Source organism: Pseudorca crassidens, chromosome 4 (genome assembly GCF_039906515.1).
Source record: "Pseudorca crassidens isolate mPseCra1 chromosome 4, mPseCra1.hap1, whole genome shotgun sequence".
NCBI lineage: Eukaryota > Metazoa > Chordata > Mammalia > Artiodactyla > Delphinidae > Pseudorca > Pseudorca crassidens.
In genome coordinates, this window is record NC_090299.1 from 51,445,352 (window position 1) to 51,471,610 (window position 26,259).

The 26,259-nt window shown below is 39.8% G+C and overlaps 1 protein-coding gene and 1 long non-coding RNA gene across 2 annotated transcripts in view; both read right to left on the bottom strand.

Moving 5' to 3' along the window:
• Positions 1-1,677: 1,677 nt before the first annotated feature.
• LOC137223608 (uncharacterized) lies at positions 1,678-6,150 on the bottom strand. The gene is made up of 4 exons (XR_010942949.1): positions 3,206-6,150; positions 2,965-3,114; positions 2,544-2,667; positions 1,678-1,938 (listed from the first exon to the last, which is right to left on the bottom strand). It is a non-coding gene; the product is annotated as an uncharacterized lncRNA (long non-coding RNA).
• Positions 6,151-6,881: 731 nt separating this feature from the next.
• SEPSECS (Sep (O-phosphoserine) tRNA:Sec (selenocysteine) tRNA synthase) overlaps positions 6,882-26,259 on the bottom strand; it is a 43,819-nt gene continuing 24,441 nt past the window's right edge. Inside the window, exons 9-12 of the mRNA XM_067735656.1 lie at positions 20,268-20,361; positions 17,191-17,281; positions 9,587-15,805; positions 6,882-7,193 (exon numbers count right to left, since the gene is read on the bottom strand). Of these exons, the coding sequence (XP_067591757.1) occupies positions 15,502-15,805; positions 17,191-17,281; positions 20,268-20,361 (489 nt within the window). The 3' untranslated portion in view covers positions 6,882-7,193; positions 9,587-15,501. The remainder of the gene's footprint in view (positions 7,194-9,586; positions 15,806-17,190; positions 17,282-20,267; positions 20,362-26,259) is intronic.

The window sequence follows — 26,259 nt, forward strand, 5'->3', positions numbered from 1 at the left end:
GCTAATGAAAGCCTCCCCCACTTAGGTGTCCCTCTCTCAAGAAGCCTTCACGGATCCCCTGACGGTGGTCTACAGAAGAGAGGATGGCCAGGGGATGGGGTTGAGAGACTATTGTGCTATAAGTACCTTTCCTTGTGGTGCTTTTGGGTGGAAGGATTGTGAAGCTGGGAGGGAATAAAGTGGTTTACCAGGCTCCATCCTGCCCCCACCCCAGTCCGGGTGAGTTGTTCCTTATCCTTCCCCTGTCCTCACTTCCGGACTGAAGCAGGACCCCGCCCACGTGGTATCTGTACCATTGTACCTGTACCATCAACTGCGGGCTTGGCCCACAATGCATTTCTGTCAGGTGGATGGATGGGCACCTGTGTGCACAGAGAGCCAAACAGCTAAGAAGAAGAAGGAAAGCAAGGAAAAGAAGAAACAGAGTACCCTTAAAAGCAGGATTTTTTTAAGTGGGGAGAGAGGAGGGAGGAGGACAGAGATAGGAGAGAAGGATGAGAAGGGTGTTCTCATTTTTCTCAGGCGGCTCCACAGTTTCTTACCTGAAACTCCTGCAACCAGAGGTTTTCCATATTTGGGATTCTGGGGGGTCTTAAGAAAGGTACGATGGGGCATAGTCGTATTGGGGCAGCATCCTGTACAAAAACACACTGACATTTCTGCAGCAAAAATAGATGACTAGTCACACAAAGTGGGATAAAGGAAGATTGAGAAGAGCCCCACATAGTTCAAGTCAGATTTTTTTCAGCTTTAGGTTTTCCAAGGTTTGGGGTTGAGGGTAATGTTAACGGAGTGTGGCTCTGCGACGGAGCAAAGCCAAGCTGAGACGCAAATCTCTGCTCACCAGTCTCATTTCTAGGAAGGGAAGTATTCAGACAGAGAGCCTTTCCCCAGCCGTTGTGTTCTAAGGTCACAGCCAGGGTGAGTTTGGGGTGCGGGTTCCCAAGAACTGTTGGGGACAAACCATTTGTTCAACATATGAAAAGACGTTGCTTTGTTCTCAGTCAAAGCCAGTTGGAGAATGAGAGGCAGGGAGAGAAGTCTTCTCGTTGAAACTTAAATCCTTCCTTTAGTTCCAGACTCCTTTCCACCTTTTCCCCACTAATAAGCCACATTTTCCTTTGTTCTCCTTTTCTGGGAATAGTTCTACAGGCATCTCCCCAGCTGCCCAGAGCCCTGCTGTCCCAAGCTGCAGATGGTCTGGGCAGTGTCTGGGTGGAACCAGATCCGTGGGGCCTCCAGGGCAACACCTGGGACCTGCTGAGCAAGGAGAGTTCTCCCCTCCTGTAGGACGTGTCCTTGACCAGGCCAAGCTTACTCTTGAATAACTCAAGGCAGCTGCAGAGCTATATCCACTGTCACTTAAGGATCTCAAGCTCGTCCAAGCCTGATTTTCCCTCTGTCTCATCAACGTGTGAGGGTTAGAATAAGGCAGAGGAAGAAAAATAAGACTCAAAACCGGGCAGGTTTGACTTTCCGTCCTGTCCTTGCTGCTTGCTTTGTGACCTTAGGCATGTGACTTACTTCTTTCTGAATATCAGTAACCCCCTCTGTAGAAGGGGGAAAATGATGGTCTCTTGCAGGGTTGCAGTGAAGATTAAGCCAGATAACATATGATAATATATTTTTATAATATATGATAATATATATAATACATATATAATGTGTAATATATGATATATGATAATATATATTCATTCCTATGTTTGCTATTCCGTGAACCATCTAGTAACACTTCTTGGGGCAAGTGGCTCACTGTCTCCGAGGTGATATGAGGGGGTGGAGGTGATGGGGTGGGAGGACTTGGAAGAGTTTTGGAGCAGGATCTCAAGCTTTTCCTGCCCTGGTCCATATTCCCCAAACCTCAGGCAATTCCACAGCTTTGGGGACTCTCCAGGGACTTATCTTGGAAGGTTGTCCTGGATTTGAGGCTGATTCCTGCAAAGACAGTTTGATTTCAAAACCACCACTTCCAAGATGTCAATGATTCAAAACAGTCCATTGATGCTCCCACCAGCTCATCTATAAATGGTCTTGCTTATCTGGCCCTGCCCTGGTACAGACACTCCCCTGCGCCTGGGCACATCTAAATTGGACACAGCCCCTGTTATTTCCAAGTCAGGTGGTGCAATCGTTGGCAGTTCACAGGGCCCTCAGGAGAACGAGGGGAATTCAGCCAGCACTGATCACTGGAATTGATGCCTGGGGCAGCACAGAGGCCTCCTCAGCATCCCAGATTCCAGAACCTAGCCATGTTAGGTTAGGTCTGGAAAGACTGACTGCACACAGTCCCAATTGTCTGTGCTGTGCTCTTGGCTCCTGGTGTCTCTCTGTGGAGTCTTCATGGCCCAAGATGGCTGCTTGAGTTCCAGTCATCACATCTGTGCTCTCCTTTCTTCCCAGGTGCTTCCCCAACCAGAGTGGCCATTACTGAGTGCATGCCTTACTGATATGTGTGGTGATTTTAAATATGTCCACAGATTCTATGACACTCCTATATAGAAAGGTAGAGGTCTAAATTTGGGCCAGTATTTGTGACTCACCTGTAACCAATAATATGCAATGGAAGAGAGACAGCATGACTCAGGTCAGAAAGGTCATGCAGCTTCCAGATGGTACTCTAAGGATGCTGGTTCTTAAGAAGTCTCACACCCCAGGACCACCATGCTGAAAACAGTATTGATATAAAGACCATTGGACGGGAATAAGAGGGCCCAATGCCAGCTGAGTGGCTTTCTCTCTTTAGCCTCTCAGCAGGCAGCAGGGCCCACTGTTAAATGGTGTCGGCTCTGGAGGCTAAGTGCTGGGATTCACATGCTGCTTCGTCCACTCACTGGCTGTGTGTCCTTACACAGGCCACTGTACAATGGGAATATTAATAGCCCCTACCTCATAGAATTGGCATGAAAATTAATTTGGCTAATACATGTGACAGGCTTAGAATCATGTTTCACTCAATATTACCTTGTTTTCTGTACTTCATAGCACTGATTATTTCCTGGAATTATTGTGTTTCATCATTTGTGGTTCTCTCTCCACTACAACGGGAGTATACAGGGCAGGTTACCACATGTACCATCCTCACTGCTGTGTCACCATCACCTGAAAGAGTATCTGGCACACAGCAGGGTCTTGTATCAGTTTAGCTGCATGTAACAAAGGAACTCATGATAGTAAGAGTTTTAAAAGGTAGAAGTTTATCTACCTCTCATGAAAAATGTCTGCAGGTGTGCAACGTAGGGAAAGTTTCATGGCACTGTCATCATCAGAGGCTCAAACTCCTTCTACTTAGCTACTCCACTAGGCTTGGTGTGTCTACTTCATGGTCAAAGACGGTTGCTTGAGCTCCAGCTATCACGTCTGAATTCTGCATTCAGAACAAGAAAGCACAGACATGTGTATTACTTCTTCCTTAAGGAAACTTTCCAGCAGTCCCACACAATAACTCAGCTTACATTTCATTGGCCTGACCTTACTAGGTGGCTACACTGAACTCCAAGGCAAGCTGGGAAATTGAATCCATTGGAAAGGTGCCGTTATTCCCAGTTAAAGTCAGGGTTCTAGAGGAGAGGTGGGAATACTGAGAAGAAACTAGCTCAGTAAATCTCAGACAGATAAACGGTCCAGAAAGGGCCTCTGCCCTTTCTGACTGTGCCATGGGGAGTCCCACTGAACTGAAACGCCAGTTGACCTGTAATTTTTGCCAGCGCTGCCTATATAAGACTGACTGAGTGGGAGTGGGAAGGTGGGAGGCTGGCTCTGGAGAGATGGATGGGCCAGGCAAAAGCAGCTCCTCTTCAGTCTGCAGCACCACCCGCCTTCCCCTATGCAGGCCCCAAATCACTGCCAGTGCAGCCCCTGGGCTAGAAGGCATGACTGGCCGGCAATGAAGCTGTCTGAAGGGACAGCCAAGGACAGGGCTGACCTTCCTCATTTGTACCTCCCAGGACTTCATCTGCTTGGTTACCAATGGTCCTCACAATCCACCACTGCAGGATGCAGAAGGTCACCTTGCAGCATGGTCAGTGCAAATGTCAGGAGTCCTCTGGGTGCGGGCCGAGATTCCCACTGACGAGCAGGGAACCTCAGGCCCAAGAGGACAGACACCCTACTCGGCCTCCTGGGTCTCGAGAGCCCTGCTCTCGCCTCGACCTATCCTTCCTACCTCAAGGGTGTAGCATCATCTGAGAAGGTCTGTCTATGGAGGCTTCCAGAAGCAGGTGCCAAGTCACAAGCTTCTGCTTCTGAAGAGGGAGAGCAGAGAGCCAGATCTGGGCAAATCTAGGCCAGGTTGGCACATGCTGAGCGGACAGACTCGGCATTTTTTCCTGGATTCAGCTCCTCAGCTGCTTTCTGTGCTCACAGGCGTCTTCTTCCTGCTGCCCTCCCAGCCTCCCGTGGTGATGCCGGGGCCCCGCAGAACCATGACCCCAGTCCTGGGGCTGAATCCTCTAGGTGCCTGGAGCAAAGGGTTGCCAAAGATCTCAGTTTCTTTAATGCTCAGGAATAAAAGGTGCATATTCAGCTAATAGGCAATTCCCTCCCCACCTCACCACCACCATCAGCATCAACATCGGTCTCTTCAGAACTTGAGCTTGGAGGGGAGCGCCAGTGAGACACAGAACATGAAGTCCACCTGCCCTGGAGGAGTGCTGACCCCGGGCTAAGCACCGCGCTATGCCCTTGACACCTATTATCCTGTTTCATCTCCTCCTCCATCCTATGAGGTAGAGACCATGGTTATTATCCCTATTTTACAGATGAAGAAACTAAGGCCGGAAAGCAGAAGCTCCTTATCCTGATTTTGTCAGCAGGCCAAACATGCAGCCTGTTTTCATTTCGTTTGGGTCTTTCTTGTCACCACGAGTTATTATTTTTTAAAGGTTTATCTTTGGCTTAAAAAAAAAAAGTATTTCTGTCCTGTGGACATATCTGGATTTCCCTTTAATACACAAATTTTCATTAGGACCAGGTGTGGAAAAGGCTGAGGTTGTTTGAGAGAGAGTAGAATCCCCTATCAGTATATTTTGGGAGGACAAATGGTTCCCTAGAATGTAGCATCATCAAATTATGACACCTCCCATCCACTGAGGGCTAATTGTATAAGTGATTTGCTAAACACTTTACAATTATTGCATTTCATCCTCTAGTCCCTGCAGGTGGAAATCATTATGACTTTTCCAATCTTGTCATTGAGAGCTCTGAGGCTTACCTAGGTAATCTGCCCGAAATTACATGCTTAATAAATGGCAGAACCAGCTCTAAAAGAGGGTCAGCCCACCGTGGCCCATGAGCAAAACCGAACCAGCCTCCTATTTTTGTGTGGCCCATGAGCTAAGAATAGTTTTCACACTTTTAATGATTGAAAAAAAAATCAAAAGGCGAATATTTCACAACTCTTAAAATTATATGAAATTCAAATTTCAGTGTCCATAAATAAAGTGTTAATGGAACACAGCCATGCCCATTCATTTACATATTGTCTGCCGCAGATTTTGAGTAGTTGCAACAGAGGCCGTGTGGCTCACGAAGCCTAAAATATTTACTACCTGGCTCTTTACAGGACAAGTTTGCCTATCCCTCTTCCAAAGCACAGGATCTTAATCCTTGTTCCAAAGTTTCCAAGAAAGCTCCAAGGCCAGCATCAGAGCCCTGAGTGCCAGGGTTTCTAGACCCTCCTACCCCTTGGAATGAGGCCAGACAAGCTATCTAAATCACCAAACCTCTCTGGGGCTTAAATGCAAAAATACACATCATCATTACGCCCTGCCCAGCTCCAGAGACTGACAGCAGATGAAAACAAAATAGTGTACGTGCAAGCATTTTGTAATCCGGAAAGCACTCTATAGAAATGGGCAGGATTACTAAATTATTTGATGGGAAGAAAGGAGGTTGGCATGAGGAAAATAAGCCAGTTTGGGGGAGGGGAGTTCTGCTTTGCTTTTGCATGATTCGTTAATGAAACAGAGCAAACCTGCTAGAAATGGCCTTTGGTGTAAACCCTGTGCCCCTCGCTCATCTAGCAGTTTCTTTGGCCCTGCAGAGAGGAATCATCCCTCAAGCATCCGTATTCCTATTCGGCCAGTGTCTCTGCCCCAGAGAAGTGGCTTACCTGGCCTTCCCAAGTTTGACCCACTTCCCAAGGAGTGGGCTTCCTCCCCGGGGAATCTCAAGGTGCTAGGAAGACTTCCCTATCCCCACATCCTCCCTGTTCTTTCTGTTCACTGATTTGCAAAAGATCACAGAGATTCATTTCTATCTTTATTCCGAACTCTTTAAAACACTTGTTTAAATATTTCTGGAATAGGCTGCCGTTAAACCCTACTGTTTTTTTCTGTAGTGTGAACAGGTCAGTTGATCACTGGACCAACAGATATTTACTAAGGTCCTCCAACGTGCCGAGGGAGGAAAATATAGTACGTAGATCGATGACCCCCAGGAAGGAGGCAATTTGAGGGACCAGCAGGGGAAGCTAGGAGGGTGAAATTAAAGCTGGTACCATCACCACAGTACTGAACCAACTCCATTTTCCGAAGTGTCTAAGCAAGTGAAAGGTGGAGAGGAAGGTACAGCGAGAGTTCCTGAGGTAGAGAACAGTTCTGTCTAATAGAGAAGATTAAAGGTGTGAGGCACGTCTCGAGTAGGAAGGGATATTTGGAGCTGCCGCCTGGTAGTTCAGGGGTGGGGTCCACTGCTGCAATGAACCCCCTCAGCCACCTACAGGAAACCTGCTGTCCTCGGGGCTCTCAACACAAAAGCCAATCTGGAACCCGACGGCAGCCCTGCTCGCCTACACCCCGACCCGCCCAAGAGTCCCTGCTGGCACCGAGGATGCCTGATGCTCAGCGATCTTTTCAAAGTAAGAGGCAAACAAAACTGTGTGCAGAATTGGATGTTTATTTCCACCATCTGCGTGGCAATACAAGTTCAAGTAATAATGGCATCCGCTCTCCATCGTATTAGGGAACCATTTAAACATCCACAGCCATTTACTGATTATAAACACACACTAAAAAAAAAAGCGGCAAGTGGCATGTGGCCCCGCACCTGCTGCCTTTGTGTGTCAGTCAATTTCATGCCTAGGAAGCACTGGGCTCCATGGGAATGGCTATACAAGCAGTTTGGTTGGTTGTGGATTTTCTTTTTGTTTCCTGGGGAACAGCATAAACCAAGTTGGCCCCAAAATGCACTTGCTGCAAATAGATGGGAATAAATGGAAAATAGACAATGATCATAAATGCAAACAAAAATGCTGAATTTCCTAAGGTTAAAATGTCCATTTGCTTATAATTAGTAGATTAAAACTAATGAGTATTTTTACTGGCTTTCAAGAAAACTTAGCAGGGGTCACTGTGCAAAAGGCTCCTATCTCCCACCTGCCACCACCTCCACCCCAGAAGGTTTGAGTCACCAGGTGATGACAAATAGGGCATAAATTGAACATGGTGAGAGCAGGCATGGGAAATGGAAGGCACAAAGAGAAACTGATGCATTTCACAAGGGAAAAAAAAGAAAGTTTACCCAAAAGCTGTGACAATGTTTACTAGATCAACTTTTTATCTTGCAAAGGGTTTCTTCACCTCCTTCAGACCTGCCCCTGCCCTGTCATAGGCCAGTAGGTGGCTCCTGCCTCAGTTCTGACCTTAATTAGCTGTGTGACTTTGGGTAGTCAGCCATTCTCAGAACTGTGTTCTTACTGGGGAAAGCTTAAAAGGGGGAATTTCATTTCCAGGTTAACTTCTTCAAGGAGAGGTTTTGCTTTTGTTTTTTGTTCTGTTCTTTTTGTTTTTGTTTCTGGACAGCTTTCTAGCTAAAAGTACTTTCTGCCTTTATGGTGTAAAGGACCAATTTACTGCCTATGAACACATTTTTTGGAGGGGGGAATGTGGAAAAAACACTCTCTCAGCTTTTTATCTGGTCAAAAGCCCCAAGTACTTCCTAAAAGTTCCTGTCTCTCTAAAGTGGTCCATGAGATACATCAGACATTCTTCTCATTGAGCGTCACACTCAGCTCCTCTGATCCATCCCAGAGGGGAGCCCTGTCTGCCTCCCTTCTCCTCTGAAAACTGGTTTTGAGATGGCACTCAACCTTCCACTGCTCATTAAACCTGGCTGGCTGGAGCCCAACACAATGACTCAACTAGCCTTCTACACATTTATTTAGAATAAGGGTTCCCTCTATATATCTAGAATGATTACCCCCACTGCCTTATAGGCTTAATCTAATTTGGGGTTCTAACTCGCAGCCTTATGTAAAGGAAGTTAGCATTGAAATTGAATTGTTATACACGACTATGGACTGAAGTCCATTTCTTATGATAACCAGTGAAACCTGGAGCAGGTCAAATGGCAATTTCTCCAGCATTCTGGAAGATCTTTAGGAGCCCATTTGGAGTACATCCTTCATAAATCCAGTATTATTAATCCATGGGAAAGTCGTTAGAAAAACACCATCTCAAGCCTCCTTCTCTCTGCACTTGTCTAATTTTCTCTGGTTCCTCAAGCCATCTGTTTCTCACCTCTTCTCCCTTTTCCACTAAAATCTACCCTTAGGGGATCTTATTTGGATCATGACTCAAATGTAAAAAAAAAAAAAAACGGTAATTAGAGAAATGAACAATGATAGCATATTTGATGATATCAAGATATTATGTTAATTTGGGGGGGTGATAATAGTATTGTGACTTTTTAAAAAATGAGTCCTTTACTTAGGAGTTCCATGTTGAAATGTGAGCTACACCTTGAAATGCCTGAGATTTGCTTTCAAATAAGAGGGTGGTAGAGGGGACACGAAATTGGACTTGACAAGTGCCAAAGATGAGTGATGAATACTGGGCCTCATTATATGGTTTGCTCTACTTTTGTATATGTTTGAAATTTTCTATAATAAGTTTTCTTTAATAACCCACTCTTAGGGAAACATCTGATAAACACATACAAACTAAGATGTCACTAACTGATAAGGATAAATAGCAGTTATCTATTTCCTGATGTATCTACACTTTAACAGGAGAAAGAAAGACTTAAGACAAAGAAATGAATCCAACAGTGGCAAGTAAGACGGGAGCAAAGGGGAGAGAAGGGAGGGAAGGAGCCACAAGGAAAACAGCCGCTCGAACCAAGAACTCTGAATACAGTTCCAGTCTCAATTTTCTTTTTTTCCATCTGACCTAACAGGATTTAATCAAGATCAGGCCAATAAACACAGCTACAGTTTTTTAAATTGAAGTATAGTTGATTTACAATGTTGTGTTACTTTCAGATATACAACAAAGTGATTCAGTTTTATATAATATATTCTTTTTCAGATTCTTCTTCAGTTTACAAAGATGTAAACTTGGGAGCCACGATCAGTCATTCTACTATAAAGTCATTTAAGAATAGGGCTAAATATAATAAACTGCTATGCTTGCAGGTCTGCTGACTATACCAAAAACTTTGGTCAGATAATACAATTGATGTGGAAGTCACAATGAATGAACTTTCTCGGTACATTTTTGCTGGGTTGTGATCTGAAATTTCAGGTACATAAAATAGTTAATGCACTTTAAATATGTTTCTTAAAAAGAATACTCAGGGGGCTTACCTGGTGGTGCAGTGGTTGAGAGTCTGCCCGCCGATGCAGGGGATATGGGTTCGTGCCCCGGTCCGGGAAGATCCCACATGCCGTGGAGCGGCTGGGCCCGTGAGCCATGGCCGCTGAGCCTGTGCGTCCGGAGCCTGTGCTCCGCAACGGGAGAGGCCACAACAGTGAGAGGCCTGCGTACCGCGAAAACAAACAAACAAACAAAAAACAACTCAGGTGTAAACACAAAACAAAAAGAAACTCATAAAAATGAAAGTAGAAAAATTCTGGAAAAAGAAAAAAAAGATCGTCATCTAAAATCAAGTACATACTTTTTAATTTCCACTGGAGATGAGCAAAATTCACTGATAACTCCCTCTCAAAAAACATTCTACTAATAAACTAATGAAGAAATTTTAATTTTTGAAATTTAATTTAAATCTAGTACAAATTGGTACATTATAGCTTTATGCAGACCACCATAGCAGTTATTAATGGCAAGTGCTATGTTTTAGGCACTGAGTTAATCACTTTACTTGTTATCTCATTTAACTCTCAATCTTATAGGATTGTACCCATTTCACATATGACGAGACTGAGGTTCAGAGAGGTTAAATATGTGAACTCACATGGTCAGTAAGTACCAGTGCAGAGATCTAATTCCAAATCAAATGAGAACTACATGTAAAATTCAGATAGTACAATTTAAAAATGAAATTTGCTGAAGAAGGAAGTGACACTATTTTATTTTTAATTAAGGTGTTTCCTTTAGAAAAGATTCAATACTTCCAAGCCTCCAACTTTCTATAGTCAATAGATCCTTTGGGAAATGGTTGCTGGTTTTTTTTCTTTTTTAAATAATCTAGCCTCCACCCCCGTGACTCATGATTCTCATTATAAAGTATGCCTTTTCTTGCTGATTTCTGGGCAAGTCGATACTGTTGACTGAATCAAAAAATGGGCAAGTAATTTAATGTTAGTTATCTGTACTTTCAAATTGTATCTGGAGCAGTGATTAGGTAAAATAATATAATGCACTATCAATGATCTATTAAAAATTTATTTCATGTAATAAATTATACAGTTTAGTTGTATTTATACATAGTCTACACCAAAAGTATTTTTGGAAACATCTTTTTCTTTTAGTGTAACATACAGGTTAGCAGGCTGACACCAGCTTCAATTCTAACAGCTAAAATCCCCCACAATTAAACATTTATATGTATAAATATGAAGAACATAGCCTTTCCTCACATTTCTCTGAAAGTTCAAGTTGATACCACTTGATAAAAACAAGACCATATAAACATTTCCAGATTTTGCTTAAGGTCTTAGATTGAACTGTAGAACATTAGGTGGAAAATTATAACGATATATTCATTAGCCTTGAACTCATCATCTTACATGTGTATGTTACCATAATGGCCAACAAAGAGCATGCAAGTAAAAAGGAAGGCACAAAAGGAAGCAGTGGGTAAGTCTTAGACCTGTACACTGAGTAGCCACAAGAGACAAATAATCAACACAATTTGACAGACAAGGAAAAAGACTGTTCACTGGATTTCTTGATGTTATACGTTAACAGCATATTCAATTGTTTTTATCAGATTATTCAGAAGGTATCAAACTTCTGAAATGATCAAACTTCTGTGTACACAAATTCAGTTACAAAATAAGGTCAGCCTCCTGAATGCAAAACATAACAAAACCATTTAAGGGCTTGGCAGAAATTAGTACATCTTAGACAGTGGGAAAGAAAACCCAACTTTCATATGCACCAAATGTGGATGTATTCAAAAAAATTTCTCTGAGTGTATTATCAATGAGACTCATCAGGGTTTGTCATTGTCGTCAATTGTTGGCTATTTTCCTCTATGAAAGAACACAAGAATTTAACTCATGATGAGCTACTAATTCAATATTAAAGTAACATTGCTGGTTAAAAAAAATTATCTTTGTTTTAATTTTAATTTTCCTAAAACGTTATCACAGCCATATAGTCTAAAAATAAAAGCACATCCCATAGCTCAGACCTCAATTACAGTTCTTATTATAGTGGTTAGAGAAACAGAACCACAATAGAGGTATGTGCTATGGCAAAATATTAGAAAAAACTTAAAAGTTATCATTCTGCATATCAAGTGCCTATTGGCTGAACATAACTGTATTCAACAGTTCATATTCGGACACCTTGTCAACTAATGCAAAAAGCTAAATAAAAAGATTTATAGTTGAACACAGAGTTCCTAAGGCTAGTATCACACAGAGGGAGAATTTGTCAGCAGAGAACTTAGGAGCCAAATTGAGAATTGGATTTAAAATACCTTTCCCTGCTGTGTGTATAATTAGTAATACGTTCGGTGACCTAAAGAATATTTCATGTTATTCAATTTTCTTTTCGGGGCAGACTACCACAGCCCAATGACTTTAAAAACCAAACTCCAAAATTCTACCTGATAGTCTTAATAAGGGCAGTCGGATCATAAAGACAGAAAAGGACATCTTAGTCACTGACTGGAAAAGATATCATCCGTTGCCCCTCTGCCCCAGTACGAGAATAACTGAGGCCAATTATGAGGATTACCAATCATTACTAGCAGGCTAAAATAAATAACTGTATGCTTTTTTATACTTACATGTGGAGATGAGAGACAGCAAGTCAAACGACACTGGGGTGGTGGCAAAGGAAAGCCTCAATATGCAGAACCTACAACATCCCTTCAAAAATTCTTGTGACTTCTCCGACCTCAAGGTCAAATTGAAACCAGCAGGAATAGAGCTGGAATTCCAAAACCTCTGAAAAGAAAGGACTAATAATAAAAACTGCAGCTGATTTTTATGCACCAGGAATGAAATGTTATAACATATCTATCACTCACATGTGGGTTCATGTAATTTATCTTCAATTAGAATTATTATCTATTCAGCAGCTGAAGCCCAAGAACTGCTGATACACTGCAGATGAGAAAACATTTGCTGGTCTCTCGGCTCTGGCCTTTTTTAAACTAAATGATGATCCCACAATATAGATCACTCGTTCTAGAAAACAATCTTGGCTTACGTGGACGGTATGCTGCACTGCCAGCATCTACATCTGCAACATCACTTCATTCCTTTTCACAGATTCCAGAGGGTCTATAGCAACTCTTCAGCTTATTAGTTCTACAATTCAGTCTCAAGTTCACATTAAAAAAGTATACAATTTTTTAATCCAGGATTTACCCCTTTGAAAGAAGTTATTATAGCTATTTAAAGAACCCAGACACTTCAAATATCTGAACCCCAAAGATACATTAATTTTAAAGTAATCTTTACAATATTTTTAATTAAGTACTTTATCTCAACACAGTTGACTTCCAAGGTTGTCAAGCCAGTGTCCAAAATATTCTAACTTACCCGTGGGAGTGGCAGCTGTCTGAGCTCACATTTAACATAGTTTACAATGCCAAAACAATAGAGAAAAACACCATCCAGAAAGCTACGTGGCATTCTCTACTGCAGTGTTTTCAAAAGTTCGTTCAATGGGATGTCGGTAAGTATTTAATTAAAAAAAGGGTTCCATCTTTAGATAAGGATACATTCAAACTGGAATAGAAGGAATTCTTAGAAACTTTAATATGCCAATAGGCAGGTTTGCAAAGTCCCCAACTTATTTGTCCGTGGAACCTTTTATACCCATGAGCGTCTCTTAGGAAAAAATGCTCCACAGAGCAAGTCTTGAGAAATACAGCTTTGACATTTTGGTGCATTCAGAGGCTTCACTAACTCCTTAGGCTATGAGACATCAGTCTATTTCTTAAAATTAAAAACAAATGTAATAGTTATAGCCAGTACATCTGGAATTTCAGACTCAGAAAGTAAGCATATGGGCAATGAAAAGGGAATACACCTGTTCTTCATACTCCATCATTTTCACCTCTCCAGCAAAAATATGTTCAGAATCCCCATGTTAACCACTCTTAATGACAGCTGTGCAAAACACCTGAACAAACCAACCAAATATACAGACTCCTTGAAGCAAAACAATGGAATAAAGTTTTCACTTTCCCAAATGGAAAAATGCACACATGCCATATTAACAATTTGTAATTACATATTTAGAAATGGTAACCTCGGTTTTCACTTAAGAATCTATATGCTGTGGAAGCAACCTAAGTGTCCACTGACAGATGAATGGATAAAGATGTGGCACATATATACAATGGAATATTACTCAACCATAAAAAGAAACAAAATTGAACTATCTGTAGTGAGGTGGATGGACCTAGAGTCTGTCATACAGAGTGAAGTAAGTCCGAAAGAGAAAAACAAATACTGTATGCTAACACATATATATGGAATCTAAAAAAAAAATGGTTCTGAAGAACCTAGGGTCAGGATAGGAATAAAGATGCAGATGTAGAGAATGGACTTGAGGACATGGGGAGGGGGAAGGGTAAGCTGGGACGAAGTGAGAGAGTAGCACTGACATATATATACTACCAAATGTAAAACAGATAGCTAGTGGGAAGCAGCCACATAGCACAGGGAGATCAGCTGGGTGCTTTGTGACCACCTAGAGGGGTGGGGTAGGGAGGGTGGGAGGGAGACACAAGAGGGAGGGGATACGGGGGTATATGTATATGTATAGCTGATTCACTTTGTGATACAGCAGAAACTAACACAACAGTGTAAAGCAATTATACTCCAATAAAGATGTTAACAAAAAAAAATCTATATGCTGCTTAGTTGGTAACATTCATAGAGCTACCTTCTTTGAAGTACTACTGAATAATTCAAGTTGCTATGGAAAACTTCTCTTTACTGAGGAGTTCTTTTACTTTAAAGAAGTTTTTAACAACCTCAGCACTACTGACATTTTGGGCTGGATAAATCTGTTTTGAGAAGTTGTCTTGTCCATTGTAGGATGTTGAACAGCACCCCTGGCCTCCCCTCACTAGATGTCAATAGCATCCTACTAGGTTTGACAATCAAAAAAGATCCCCAGGGGCTTCCCTGGTGGCGCAGTGGTTGAGAGTCCACCTGCCGATGCAGGGGACACGGGTTCATACCCCGGTCCGGGAGGATTCCACATGCCGCAGAGCGGCTGGGCCCGTGAGCCATGGCCGCTGAGCCTGCGCATCCGGAGCCTGTGCTCCACAACGGGAGAGGCCACAACAGTGAGAGGCCCGCGTACCGCAAAAAAAAAAAAAAAAGATCCCCAGAGAATTCCCTGGTGGTCCAATGGTTAGGACTCCACGCTTTCACTGCTGAGGGCGAAGGTTCCGTCCCTGGTCGAGGAACTAAGATCCCACAAGCCGTGTGGCATGGCCGAAAAAAAAAAACCAAACAAAAAAACCCCAAAAATATCTCCAGCTGTTACTTAGATATAAGAAGCCAATCATCCCCAGTTGAGATCCATTTCTGTCGAGCAAAAATTAAAGCTTACACCTTCACCTTGACTCTGCTTTCCTGGGAAATGTCCATTTTACAGGCATTCTGTGACTTACACACATCAACAAACATCTACTAATTAGTAGCATTAGCGATCTTTCCAAATTCCGTGTGGTCAGAAACATAAGTAATTTGTGAATGATAGAGAATGGTCAGAAGAAAGCAGTCCACACATTTCAAAGAGAATTAGAGTAATGTGTAATTTTACTATCATTATATTAGTAAGAATTATCTGAATCATAATGTTTATTTGGCAAATATTTAACAATTAGAAAAACGCTAATTGTACATTATAACCTGTTAAGGATAATGATTGAGGCAGTCTAAGAACAACAAATGTAACAATCGTCAATGGCTAGCTCAGACCATGTTCTATTCCTTGACCAAATATTCTCCATGAAATTCTCAATTCAAAAATCTCAAGTCTTGTCTTTAAACTGCTAGCTTATACTGTAGCCTCATCACTTTTTTAAAATTATCACAAAGAAACCCTTCACATGTCATCAGGAAGAATCCTGGCATGTGCCAAGAAGTACATTATCTGGTTTTAAAGCCATTTCTTCTATAACCACATCTTCAGTTTTATCATAATTGTCAACTCCAGATACATCACTCTCTTTATTTTGTTCTTTTCTTACTGTCTTTAAACACTTGTCAAGTCTATTTATGAACAAGTCCACATCCTGTGTCTTCATACCGATGGCTGATGCGGCATTGAGGTAAGCACAAGGGTAATTATTTGTATGTGACATAAAGCCTCTGAAAGTGTAGCCACTCACAGTCTGCACAGACCCAAGAGGCACAACCCTGAAAGGGAAAAGATTTACCAATTTAGTATGTCTGGTGATGTTAACAGAGTTTCACCCATAAACAAAAGAAAGCTGTGTTACTAAGCCTTACACCTACTTAGTAAGAAGTTTAATAACAGCCATAAATCGTAGCCTATGAAAACAGACTGCGGCCTTAAAATAAAATTATACAGTGCACTTCACATAGGAAGTACTACCTGATGCTTATCATTTACTTATCTTCTATTAAAGAGCTACAAGCTCTAGGAATCAAAAACACCTTTACATCTTCAAAAAGGTAAAAAGAAAGTTGTTTTTGTATCAAATACCAGAATCTGATTTCACATATACACACTTTAATGGAATATTTAAGTTTGTAAATCAAACCACTTTGATTAACTGCCGTGTATCGCCTCAAGTAATCAATAGACTAGAATTACATCTATCTGATCACATTATGCAATGGAGGGTTTTAAAGCCAGGATCCAGCAGAAATTACATAACTGCTTACAGTGGGTTGATGGTCAGCAATCATTAAATTCAGCAACGGTACATGCATTTTTAAAGCTTGATTTCACTGTCATACTTGATATAAGCAGATTTCTAACAGTACTCTTTTTTTCTAAGAACTCAATTAAGATCAACCTAAACATAAAGACAAATAGTGGCAACACTAAAAACCAAGGCCAAGAAAACCATTTTAGAAGTGTCAAAACTAGGCTGCGTATAGATATAGCTCATCAAGGTAAAAAGTGAATTAATCTAAGATGTTTTTCCTTTTAAAAAGTTGTTCTTTGATGTGAAATCTCTAACCTCTGGTAGTCAGAGAGAAATTCTTTAGCAGAAGCACGTAAAGAAGAGTACTTAGAGCAAGGTACTTTTCAAGTCATTTTTCTCTGACCTCATCAAACATAAAATGAAAAATGAAATTCATCTTAAGCTATGTACATATAAAAGCAAAAAGGAGATTTTTCAAAGGCAGTACTTAGACAAGAATTGCATAGCGTTTTCAGTTTGGGAAATGGACTTTTCCTTAAAAACATTTTCACTTAAACTTAGTAATGAAGACAACTTATTTCTAACACCATAATGTGACACCACTGAAGATAATCTAACAAAGGAAAATAAAGACAAAAATTTTTGCAGAGGGGTAATGAACTTTGTTTTTATATGTCTATTAAAGCAAACAAGATTCGTATCTTTCCTGTGACTATTTCACGTTCCACAGGTGACTGACTGTGTGACAGCCTTGCAGATCCTCTACCTCATCATTCTTTTCCTCCACGATGAATTCTCAGGTGCAGTTCAGCACATACTTGGGGGACTTATTGTTAAAGAAAGGTGCTTTATTAGAGTTAATTTTGAAAAGTGAAATAAATCTAATCCTCTTTTAAACATACTTACCTGGCTCCAGAAACCTGTCTGGTAAAAAGCATGGAGCCAAGCCGAGTGACAGCTTTGTCACAGTGTTTATCTAGTGTTTTAAGCGTCATAGCTGAAAAAGAAAAAAGTATTCCAGTGAGCCTTGGTTCACCAGCACAAAACCACTTAAGAAACAAACAATCACAGAGACATCACTTTTTTTATTGTGCTAATAAACATGTAACATAAAATTTACCATCTTACCCAATTTTTAGGTATACAGTTCAGTGGTATTAAATACATTCAATCTCGTTACACAACGATCATCACCATCCATCCCCATAACTTTATCTTATAAAACTGACACTCTATACCTATTAAACAATAACTCCCCATTTTCCCCTCCCCCTGGCAACCAGCATTACACTTTCTGTCTATGATTTTGAGTACTCTAAGTACCTCATATCGGTGGAATCATACAGCATTTGTCTTTTTGTGACTGTCTTATTTCATGGAGATATCACTTTTTATTCATTGTCACATGGCACCATTTCACTTTAATGCATTTCATAAATTATAGTAAGGATTTGTTTCCATATCAGATAAAAATATGTTAACATAAACATGCTCAGAATCAGAAGAGAATTTCCATATCACACTTCCAAAAAGTGAATTTTCCAATTAAATAAATGGAACAATGACACGGATAATATTACTATACTAGATACTTTACAAATATAATCTCAACCATTTTTAACAACTTTGTATGTGAGGGATCATTATCTCTACTTATAGACAGGGAAAAGGAAGTTAGAGGCTAGTACATGGCAGAACTGGGATTCAAATCATACCGTATCACCTTCTATAATATCTACATAGATTATAAACCAACAAAGGACTGATTGGGGTGATTTTATTATCTATCAGTGGTCAAATGGTTTTCCAAGGAAGCCCATTCCTGAAAAAGACTTCAATTACAAATTATTATTTCCTTACTTTCCTCAGATATACATGAAATATGAACTATATTATACTATATATATTCACAAATTAAAAGGGGTAATCATGAAGTTTAAAAGTTAGTTAAATGCATAAAAGTCAACATTCTTTTTATCCTGTTTAGTAGTTCTTGTACTACATGACAAAATGAAATGATCATAAATACAGATTTCTCTAACACAGGCATATTCAAGAAAATAAATAATAACAGCATTAAAAATTAAAAGAATATCTTTAATGTTATGGTGTTTTGTTAACTGGTAGAAATTTTAAAATATTTATATAGAGTCCTTATCAGTGACCAAGTTATTTTGGTGAGAAGCAAGAGTTAAAAGTATTATTTTCCATATATTCAGTATAACACTTAACATAGATTTGAATTCTTTCAGCGTATAGGTTTTATATTGGAAATACATTACAGCATATCGTCACCTTATCTTTGATAAAGGAGGCAGGAATGTACAGTGGAGAAAGGACAGCCTCTTCAATAAGTGGTGCTGGGAAAACTGGACAGGTACGTGTAAAAGTATGAGATTAGATCACTCCCTAACCCCATACACAAAAATAAGCTCAAAATGGATTAAAGACCTAAATGTAAGGCCAGAAACTATCAAACTCTTAGAGGAAAACATAGGCAGAACACTCTATGACATAAATCACAGCAAGATCCTTTCTGACCCACCTCCTAGAGAAATGGAAATAAAAACAAAAGTAAACAAATGGGACCTAATGAAACTTCAAAGCTTTTGCACAGCAAAGGAAACCATAAACAAGACCAAAAGACAACCCTCAGAATGGGAGAAAATATTTGCAAATGAAGCAACCGACAAAGGATTAATCTCCAAAATGTATAAGCAGCTCATGCAGCTCAATAACAAAAAAACAAACAACCCAATCCCAAAATGGGCAGAAGACCTTGGAGCTCCAATGGCACCATCGGTTAGCGTGCGGTACTTATACAGAAATGGGCAGAAGACCTAAATAGACATTTCCCCAAAGAAGATATACAGACTGCCAACAAACCCATGAAAGAATGCTCAACATCAGTCATCATTAGAGAAATGCAAATCAAAACTACAATATCATCTCACACCAGTCAGAATGGCCATCATCAAAAAATCTAGAAGCAATAAATGCTGGAGAGGGTGTGGAGAAAAAGGAACACTCTCGCACTGCTGGTGGGAATGTGAATTGGTACAGCCACTATGGAGAACAGTATGGAGGTTCCTTAAAAAACTACAAATAGAACTACAATATGACCCAGCAATCCCGCTACTGGGCATATACCCTGAGAAAACCATAATTCAAAAAGAGTCATGTACCAAAATGTTCATTGCAGCTCTATTTACAATAGCCTGGAGATGGAAACAACCTAAGTGTCCATCATCGGATGAATGGATAAAGAAGATGTGGCATATATATACAATGGAATATTATTCATCCATAAAAAGAAACGAAATTGAGCTATTTGTAATGAGGTGGATAGACCTAGAGTCTGTCATACAGAGTGAAGTAAGTCAGAAAGAGAAAGACAAATACCGTATGCTAACACATATATATGGAATTTAAGGGAAAAAAAACGTCATGAAGAACCTAGGGGTAAGACAGGAATAAAGACACAGACCTACTAGAGAACGGACTTGAGGATATGGGGAGGGGGAAGGGTAAGCTGTGACAAAGCAAGAGAGAGGCATGGACATATATACACTACCAAATGTAAGGTAGATAGCTAGTGGGAAGCAGCCGCATATCACAGGGAGATCAGCTCCGTGCTTTTGGACCACCTAGATGGGTGGGATAGGGAGGGTGGGAGGGAGGGAGACGCAAGAGGGAAGAGATATAGGAACATATGTATACGTATAACTGATTCACTTTGCTATAAAGCAGAAACTAACACACCACTGTAAAGCAATTATACTCCAATAAAGATGTTAAAAAAAAAAGAAATACATTACAGCATTTATAAAGGCTGACTAAACTTTTAAAATTTACAAATTAGCACTGTAATGAAATTAGAAACATCACTGTAACCAGAAAGAATTCATACTCTTTCTAGAAACACCAGCTTCCCACTGGGGATGGTTCAGAAGTACAATTTTTTTTTAAAGAAAAAAAATTACCTAAAGATATGGGATTGTGAGGTGTATGCAACACTCTTTCATTGTAGGCTTCTGACAGCTTCTTTAGTTGGTTGGACAAATATGAAAACATTTCCTGCAACAACAAAATGTTACATTTAAAGAAAATCAAATAAATACTCACTGCAACTTGCTAGATTTAATAAAACAACCCTGATTGGTGTACAGTCTATGCTGTGAATTAACTCCTTCATATGCCCTAGGAGCAATTCTTTTCCTTTGCCACAATATAGAAAGATTTAAAGCTGCCAGAATTATCAGAAACCACAGGATTTAAAGGTAAAGAACCAGCACATTTCCTGCTCTGGGGCTATCACATATCTATCACAAATCCTCCAGGGCTACCAAATCACAGAACCTCCAGGGCTACCACTCTAGTCCAAGCAGCCATTAACCTCTCCCCTGGACCACAGCAATAGATTCTAAATGACTTCTCTGCCTACTTTCCCACCCCTCCAGACAGAGGCCACAGTGGTCTCTCAAAAACATGAATCAGATCATGTCCCTCCCAATGACTTCCTCCTGTAAGTGTTAAAAAAATCAAACTCTTCATCCACGTGATACACCCCAGCCAACACACCCAACTCAGTGACAGTCATTCCCTCCACTCACTATATGCTAGCCACATCAGCCTCCTTTCCAATCCCTGAACATGTCAGAACCTTTGTACCTGTTTCCCCTGGACTTGGAAAGCTCTTCTCCCAGATGATTCCAAGAGTGGTCCCTTTTGTCACAATGTAAGGAGACCTTTCTTTATTACTTCCCTGTTAAAGTAGCTCTCCGACTCTGCCCACCCCCAACTCCCAATCTCCCTCCAACACCATTACCTATTTTGGTTCCTTCACTATACTTACCACAGTCTGAAATTTCTCTTTAATTTGCTTAAATAAATATTGCCTATGACTACCTATTAGAATGGAAAAACTCCTTGAAAGCGGGGACTTTCTATCTTCTTCACCACTGCTTTCCTAACAGCAAGAAAAACGTGCCAGACTTTTAGTATGTGCCAGACTTAGGAAGAGGCAGTTTAAAAATGTACTTCCTTTAAATATTATAAACTTAAAATTAACAATTCCCTTAACTCAATTAAAAGAACACAGCATCTAAAAACTAAAAATTGTATTCTTGATCCTACTCTGAAAAATAGTGTATACCCAGTAGTAAAAAATAAAAATACATATATTTTACAAGTACAAAATCCCATGTGCACGTGTATGTGAGAATTTAATAAACCTACAAATAAATATTAAGTTGGCAACTGTTTGACCTAAAATTGTATTTTCTTCTCCTAGTAAGCACTTTAAAAGTGTTGAAACGAAAATCTGCCCAAGTGAGTCTGCAGCTGAACAAAACCCATTTGCACTGACCTCCTCCAGCCACAGTCAAAACATAAAAACTCTAATGATGCACCGAAGAGCCAAGGGCCAACGGAGTACCCAAGTGGGGACAGGAGGAAATGATACTTCAACTTCAAAGGCCACGTAAGCGGCTTCAGTTTTCTCTAAGGTGAGGGTTGGATAGTCTGATCCCACAGTGAGACCCAGAGTAGCTTTTTCATTTCTAAAGTACGTAGTAGATGACTAACTCCAGCTTTTGTTAGGTAAAGATTTTAAAAAGAGGGAAATTCTTACCAGGTTTATGAATTATTAATGAGTCTCCTTAAGACCACAAACATTTTTATCCTTGTCAACACAGTATATTTTATATTCTGAACTAAAAAACTTTAATAGTCATTCTTAAATTTTTAGGATATTTTATAAGATCAATTCTCAGCATGCCAGAATGATGAAATCTTAGATCACTAAAATGTACTGATTCTTTTTATATTCAAAAAGTTAACACCCACATCTGTCATACTGAATGAAGCTATAAGTAAACATACTGTTATATGTAATAAGTCTTTCTCTTTTGTCATTAAAAAAAGTGTATAGAAATCCTTAAGGATGCATATGTTATCACCACTTGCAGAAACAGAAAAAAGAGTAGGCATCTTTTCTTAGACATATAAAGATTTCCTGGCCCCTCCTTCTTAAACTAATATTGATGTTCACTTCAGAAGGTGAAACAATAAGAAAATCAAATGAAATTTAAAAATCAAGAGTTTTTCCTGCAACTGAAACAATTCATAATCTTTTAGTACCACACCAGAGTTAATGAAGAGTAGAATTCCTCGGTTTCATTTATATTTTCATCTACTATGAAGTAACTAGGTCATAATTTAAATGCTCAGTGTCGGGAATTCCTTGGCAGTCCAGTGGTTAGGACTTGGCACCTTCACTGCCGAAGGCCCGGGTTCAATCTGGTCGGAGATCTAAGATCCCACAAGCCACATGGCGAGGCCAAAAATAAAATAAAATAAAATAAATGCTCAGCGTTGTTTAAAAAAGAAAAAAGGAGTCACACATTTTAACTTAGATATTAACTGTTGATTCTTCTTCATTATATTATACACCAAAGTCTTAATCTGCATCTAATTCTTACTCTTGGGCTTCCCTTGTGGCGCAGTGGTTGGGGGTCTGCCTGCCGGTGCAGGGGACGCGGGTTCGTGTCCCGGTCCGGGAGGATCCCACGTGCCGCGGAGCAGCTGGGCCCGTGGGCCATGGCTGCTGGGCCTGCGCGTCCGGAGCCTGTGCTCCGTGACGGAGGAGGCCACGGCAGTGAGAGGCCCGCGTACCGCCAAAAATTAAAAAAAAAAGTAATTCTTACTCTCAAATTCATTAACCTCTCATAAGCAGAAACAAATCTGATAACCAGGAAATGTCTTTTACAGACTCCTACATTTTCCCCCCTAACAACAAAAAAACTTATTTCAATTGTGAGGGCCAATTTAGAATATTATTCTACCTAGTCATGGCTGCCACAATAATCACCAATGCAGTTACACTTGTAGTGTGAAAGGAACCTGATGAGTGGTTAATTTGTCCTTAATTTGTACTTAGCTATTTCTTAAAAAGAAAAAAAAAAAGAAATGTTTCCTCAGTAACACCCCTAGAGGGTGCTTTTAAATTTACTAATGCATACGTGGCTATTAAAAAACAAATTTTCCCAATGTTAAATTTCAATATTTAACAAATTAGTTCTAACCAGTTCTATCAATGACTTGCTAATGCCACTACAACTGTAGCTAACATTAGGATAAAAATCTTCAGACTAAACGTAATACTAACTCAATCACATATCACTAGTAAACGGGAGTAAACAAAAAAGAATATATTAGTGAGTCAAGTTCACATCCATCCGCAAATATTTTTAGTATCTCTACTCCATATAAAGTGTTATGATAGGTAATCCAATAAGCAAAGCAGTTTACAGTATCTTAAAGCTCAATGTACTGAATCCTACAGTATTTCTCATATTAAGGTCCTAAATGCTCTCCCATTGATATCACTACATTTTAAAAATATCATTTAAGAGACTGTACCACTATTTCCTACACTAATACTTAGCTAAGCAGTTTTTATCTGACATATCAAAGGTACTCCAGAACCTGCACTATTTTTTGCTACAGTTAGATCTATAACTGACATCTATTATAAAATACTTCCGTAAAGGGAGAAATTTATAAGCACCCCAAGCAAATGTATACAGAAAGATCTTACTTAAAAGAAATGAAATATTATCGATTTTCTATGTCTCTTGTGCTGTATTTAACTTAATTTTAAAAGACTCTTCACTAGAGATAAACTGAACTGTATACCTGAATGCTAACGTCAGCTACATTTCTAGAAAAAAAAAATAAAAACTTTACACCATAATTCAAGATGTTAATGGAAGAGAAGCTGAATTATATTAAGCATTATCTTTCGTATAGTCTTTTGCAAATTGATTTGCAGTTGTGAAGCCCAGCATCTAGCTTATCCCTTCCCATAACCCAAAGATGTGCATCATTCACTAAATTCTAAAGAAAAAGGTCTTATGCTTATACTGCTTCATATTACAGGATAAGATAAAAGAGAACTTCACATATTATTACAATATGCCTCATAAGGTGGGTAATACAAAAAAAAAGGAAACATAACAAGTAGTCTGGTATTTCATTGATAACATGGAAGGTTGGATGGACAACGGACTGTTGGTATGTATCCACACACACAGATGTCCTTAAGTGAAGACAACGGTACTAAATGAGGGATGCTGCTATCTATAACCGTGGCCAGGCCACAGTGTCCAGGCATACTCCTTGCATCACAGGCTAAAGCACTGCTTTCAAACTCTTCTGTTGAAGCCCCATATCCAAGCCTGAAATCTGACACTTCTGTTGAGATTCAACTACTCTACTTTCAGGGCTGCAAATCTTCTAAGTTCCCAAACTTAGCTTTATTATAGGATATTGTTTGAAACTGTATGTCTTATGTTCTCCAAGTTTCAGCTAACAAGTTCCAGCCACAGGAGCAGCCAGTCCTCTGTCATTCCTCTTCTGAGCTTGTCCAGTTCAGCAGATAGTTGCAACAATGAATGATTATCTGCCTGCCCTGTTCAGCAAAGCACTCTTCTAAAAGTAAAGCTAAGCAGAATTATAATGATCTTCTCCAGAACCAAATGTGAAGAATGAACGTCTAAGACTGATCTTTCCTTCTGCATAGAGCAACTCAAAGAAATAATTTCTTCAATTTTCACCCCTTTTCTTAAAAGCCTCTTCAGTTAAACTTCCTGGTCACTTCTCCCCTCAATGAAGCAGATGTGTTGATCAGGAAGGGGCTAAGAGCAAAGAGGTTCAATTCACACCCAGAGTTCCACTCTCTTTGATCCTTTCACCCTTCAAAAAAAAAAAAGGCTTGAGAAGGAATGGCTTCAAGCTGAGTTCTTGTCTTCCTCTACTGTGAAAAAGATAAAGCCTTTTTGGAAGATGTAGAGCTAGATGAAATAAACTAAAAATATCATTGTGGTGAATAAGGGCAAGGAATAAAAAAAAAATCCTAAGTTGTCTTTTAACACTCCTTTTTTAGTAGGCAATAACACCAATAATATAAAGAGGAGCTCTCAGTGATGGTATATAAATAGCTCTGGCTGGAGCAAAATAGCTTTGCCTCAGCTTCTCCAGAGCTAAACCAATAAACTATCACGATTAAATTTTCACAGTTCAAAAGCAAGTCCATTTAAACAAAAGAGGCCTTTACTTCTGCAACAAATCCAATAAAAAAACAATATTTATGCTACATATATGCAATTATGGTTTATGGAGGACATCCACATTTTTCAACAAAAATACTTTCTGTTGAATGAAGTTGTTAAAAAGCAAACTTTATGCTCTTACAATGATAGCGTTCTCAAAGTTCTCAAATGAGCATTTTTATACTCTGACAATTACTACTATAGATAGTCTCTGTTCTAAATAAATTCTATACAAAGAATTTTAAATAAAACCAATGAATACATTAGAGCCTTTGGGGTTTTACACACCTCCACTAGATAAGAACAGAGGTCAGGAGATTATCATTTTTATGGCTCAAATGCTTAGCACACAGCAGGTAAACACTTCCACAACAGTGGATGGGTGACTGGAAGCAGTGGGAAGAGTGGGAAGACAGAAAGTGCAGAGGCTTTAGCATCACCTAGACTTGGGTTCTGGCACTTATATGTGCTCCTTGGGTAAGTATACTTGTTCTAGCCTCAATTTCATCTGTAAAATGGGGATAATACCTACCTCAGAAACCGGCTCTGAGTAGTACATGAAATGAATAATGAATTCATTATAATGAAAATAATGAATTCATTATAATGAATATAATGAACCTAGCAGAATTCCTGGCATACAGCAGACATTCATAAAAATATTAGTTTCCTACCCACCTACTTTTCCCTTAGCCTAAAATAGTTTTCAGGTTGAAGTAACTAACATTAGCTAGCAGGACTCCTACAGACACATGCTAATAACCTGCAGCTATAATCCTATTCTTGTCCTGTCCCTGTTCATTTCACTCTACACTATCTAGATAAAGAAAAAAGAACAAAGTTGTGGATGTTACAAAGCGAG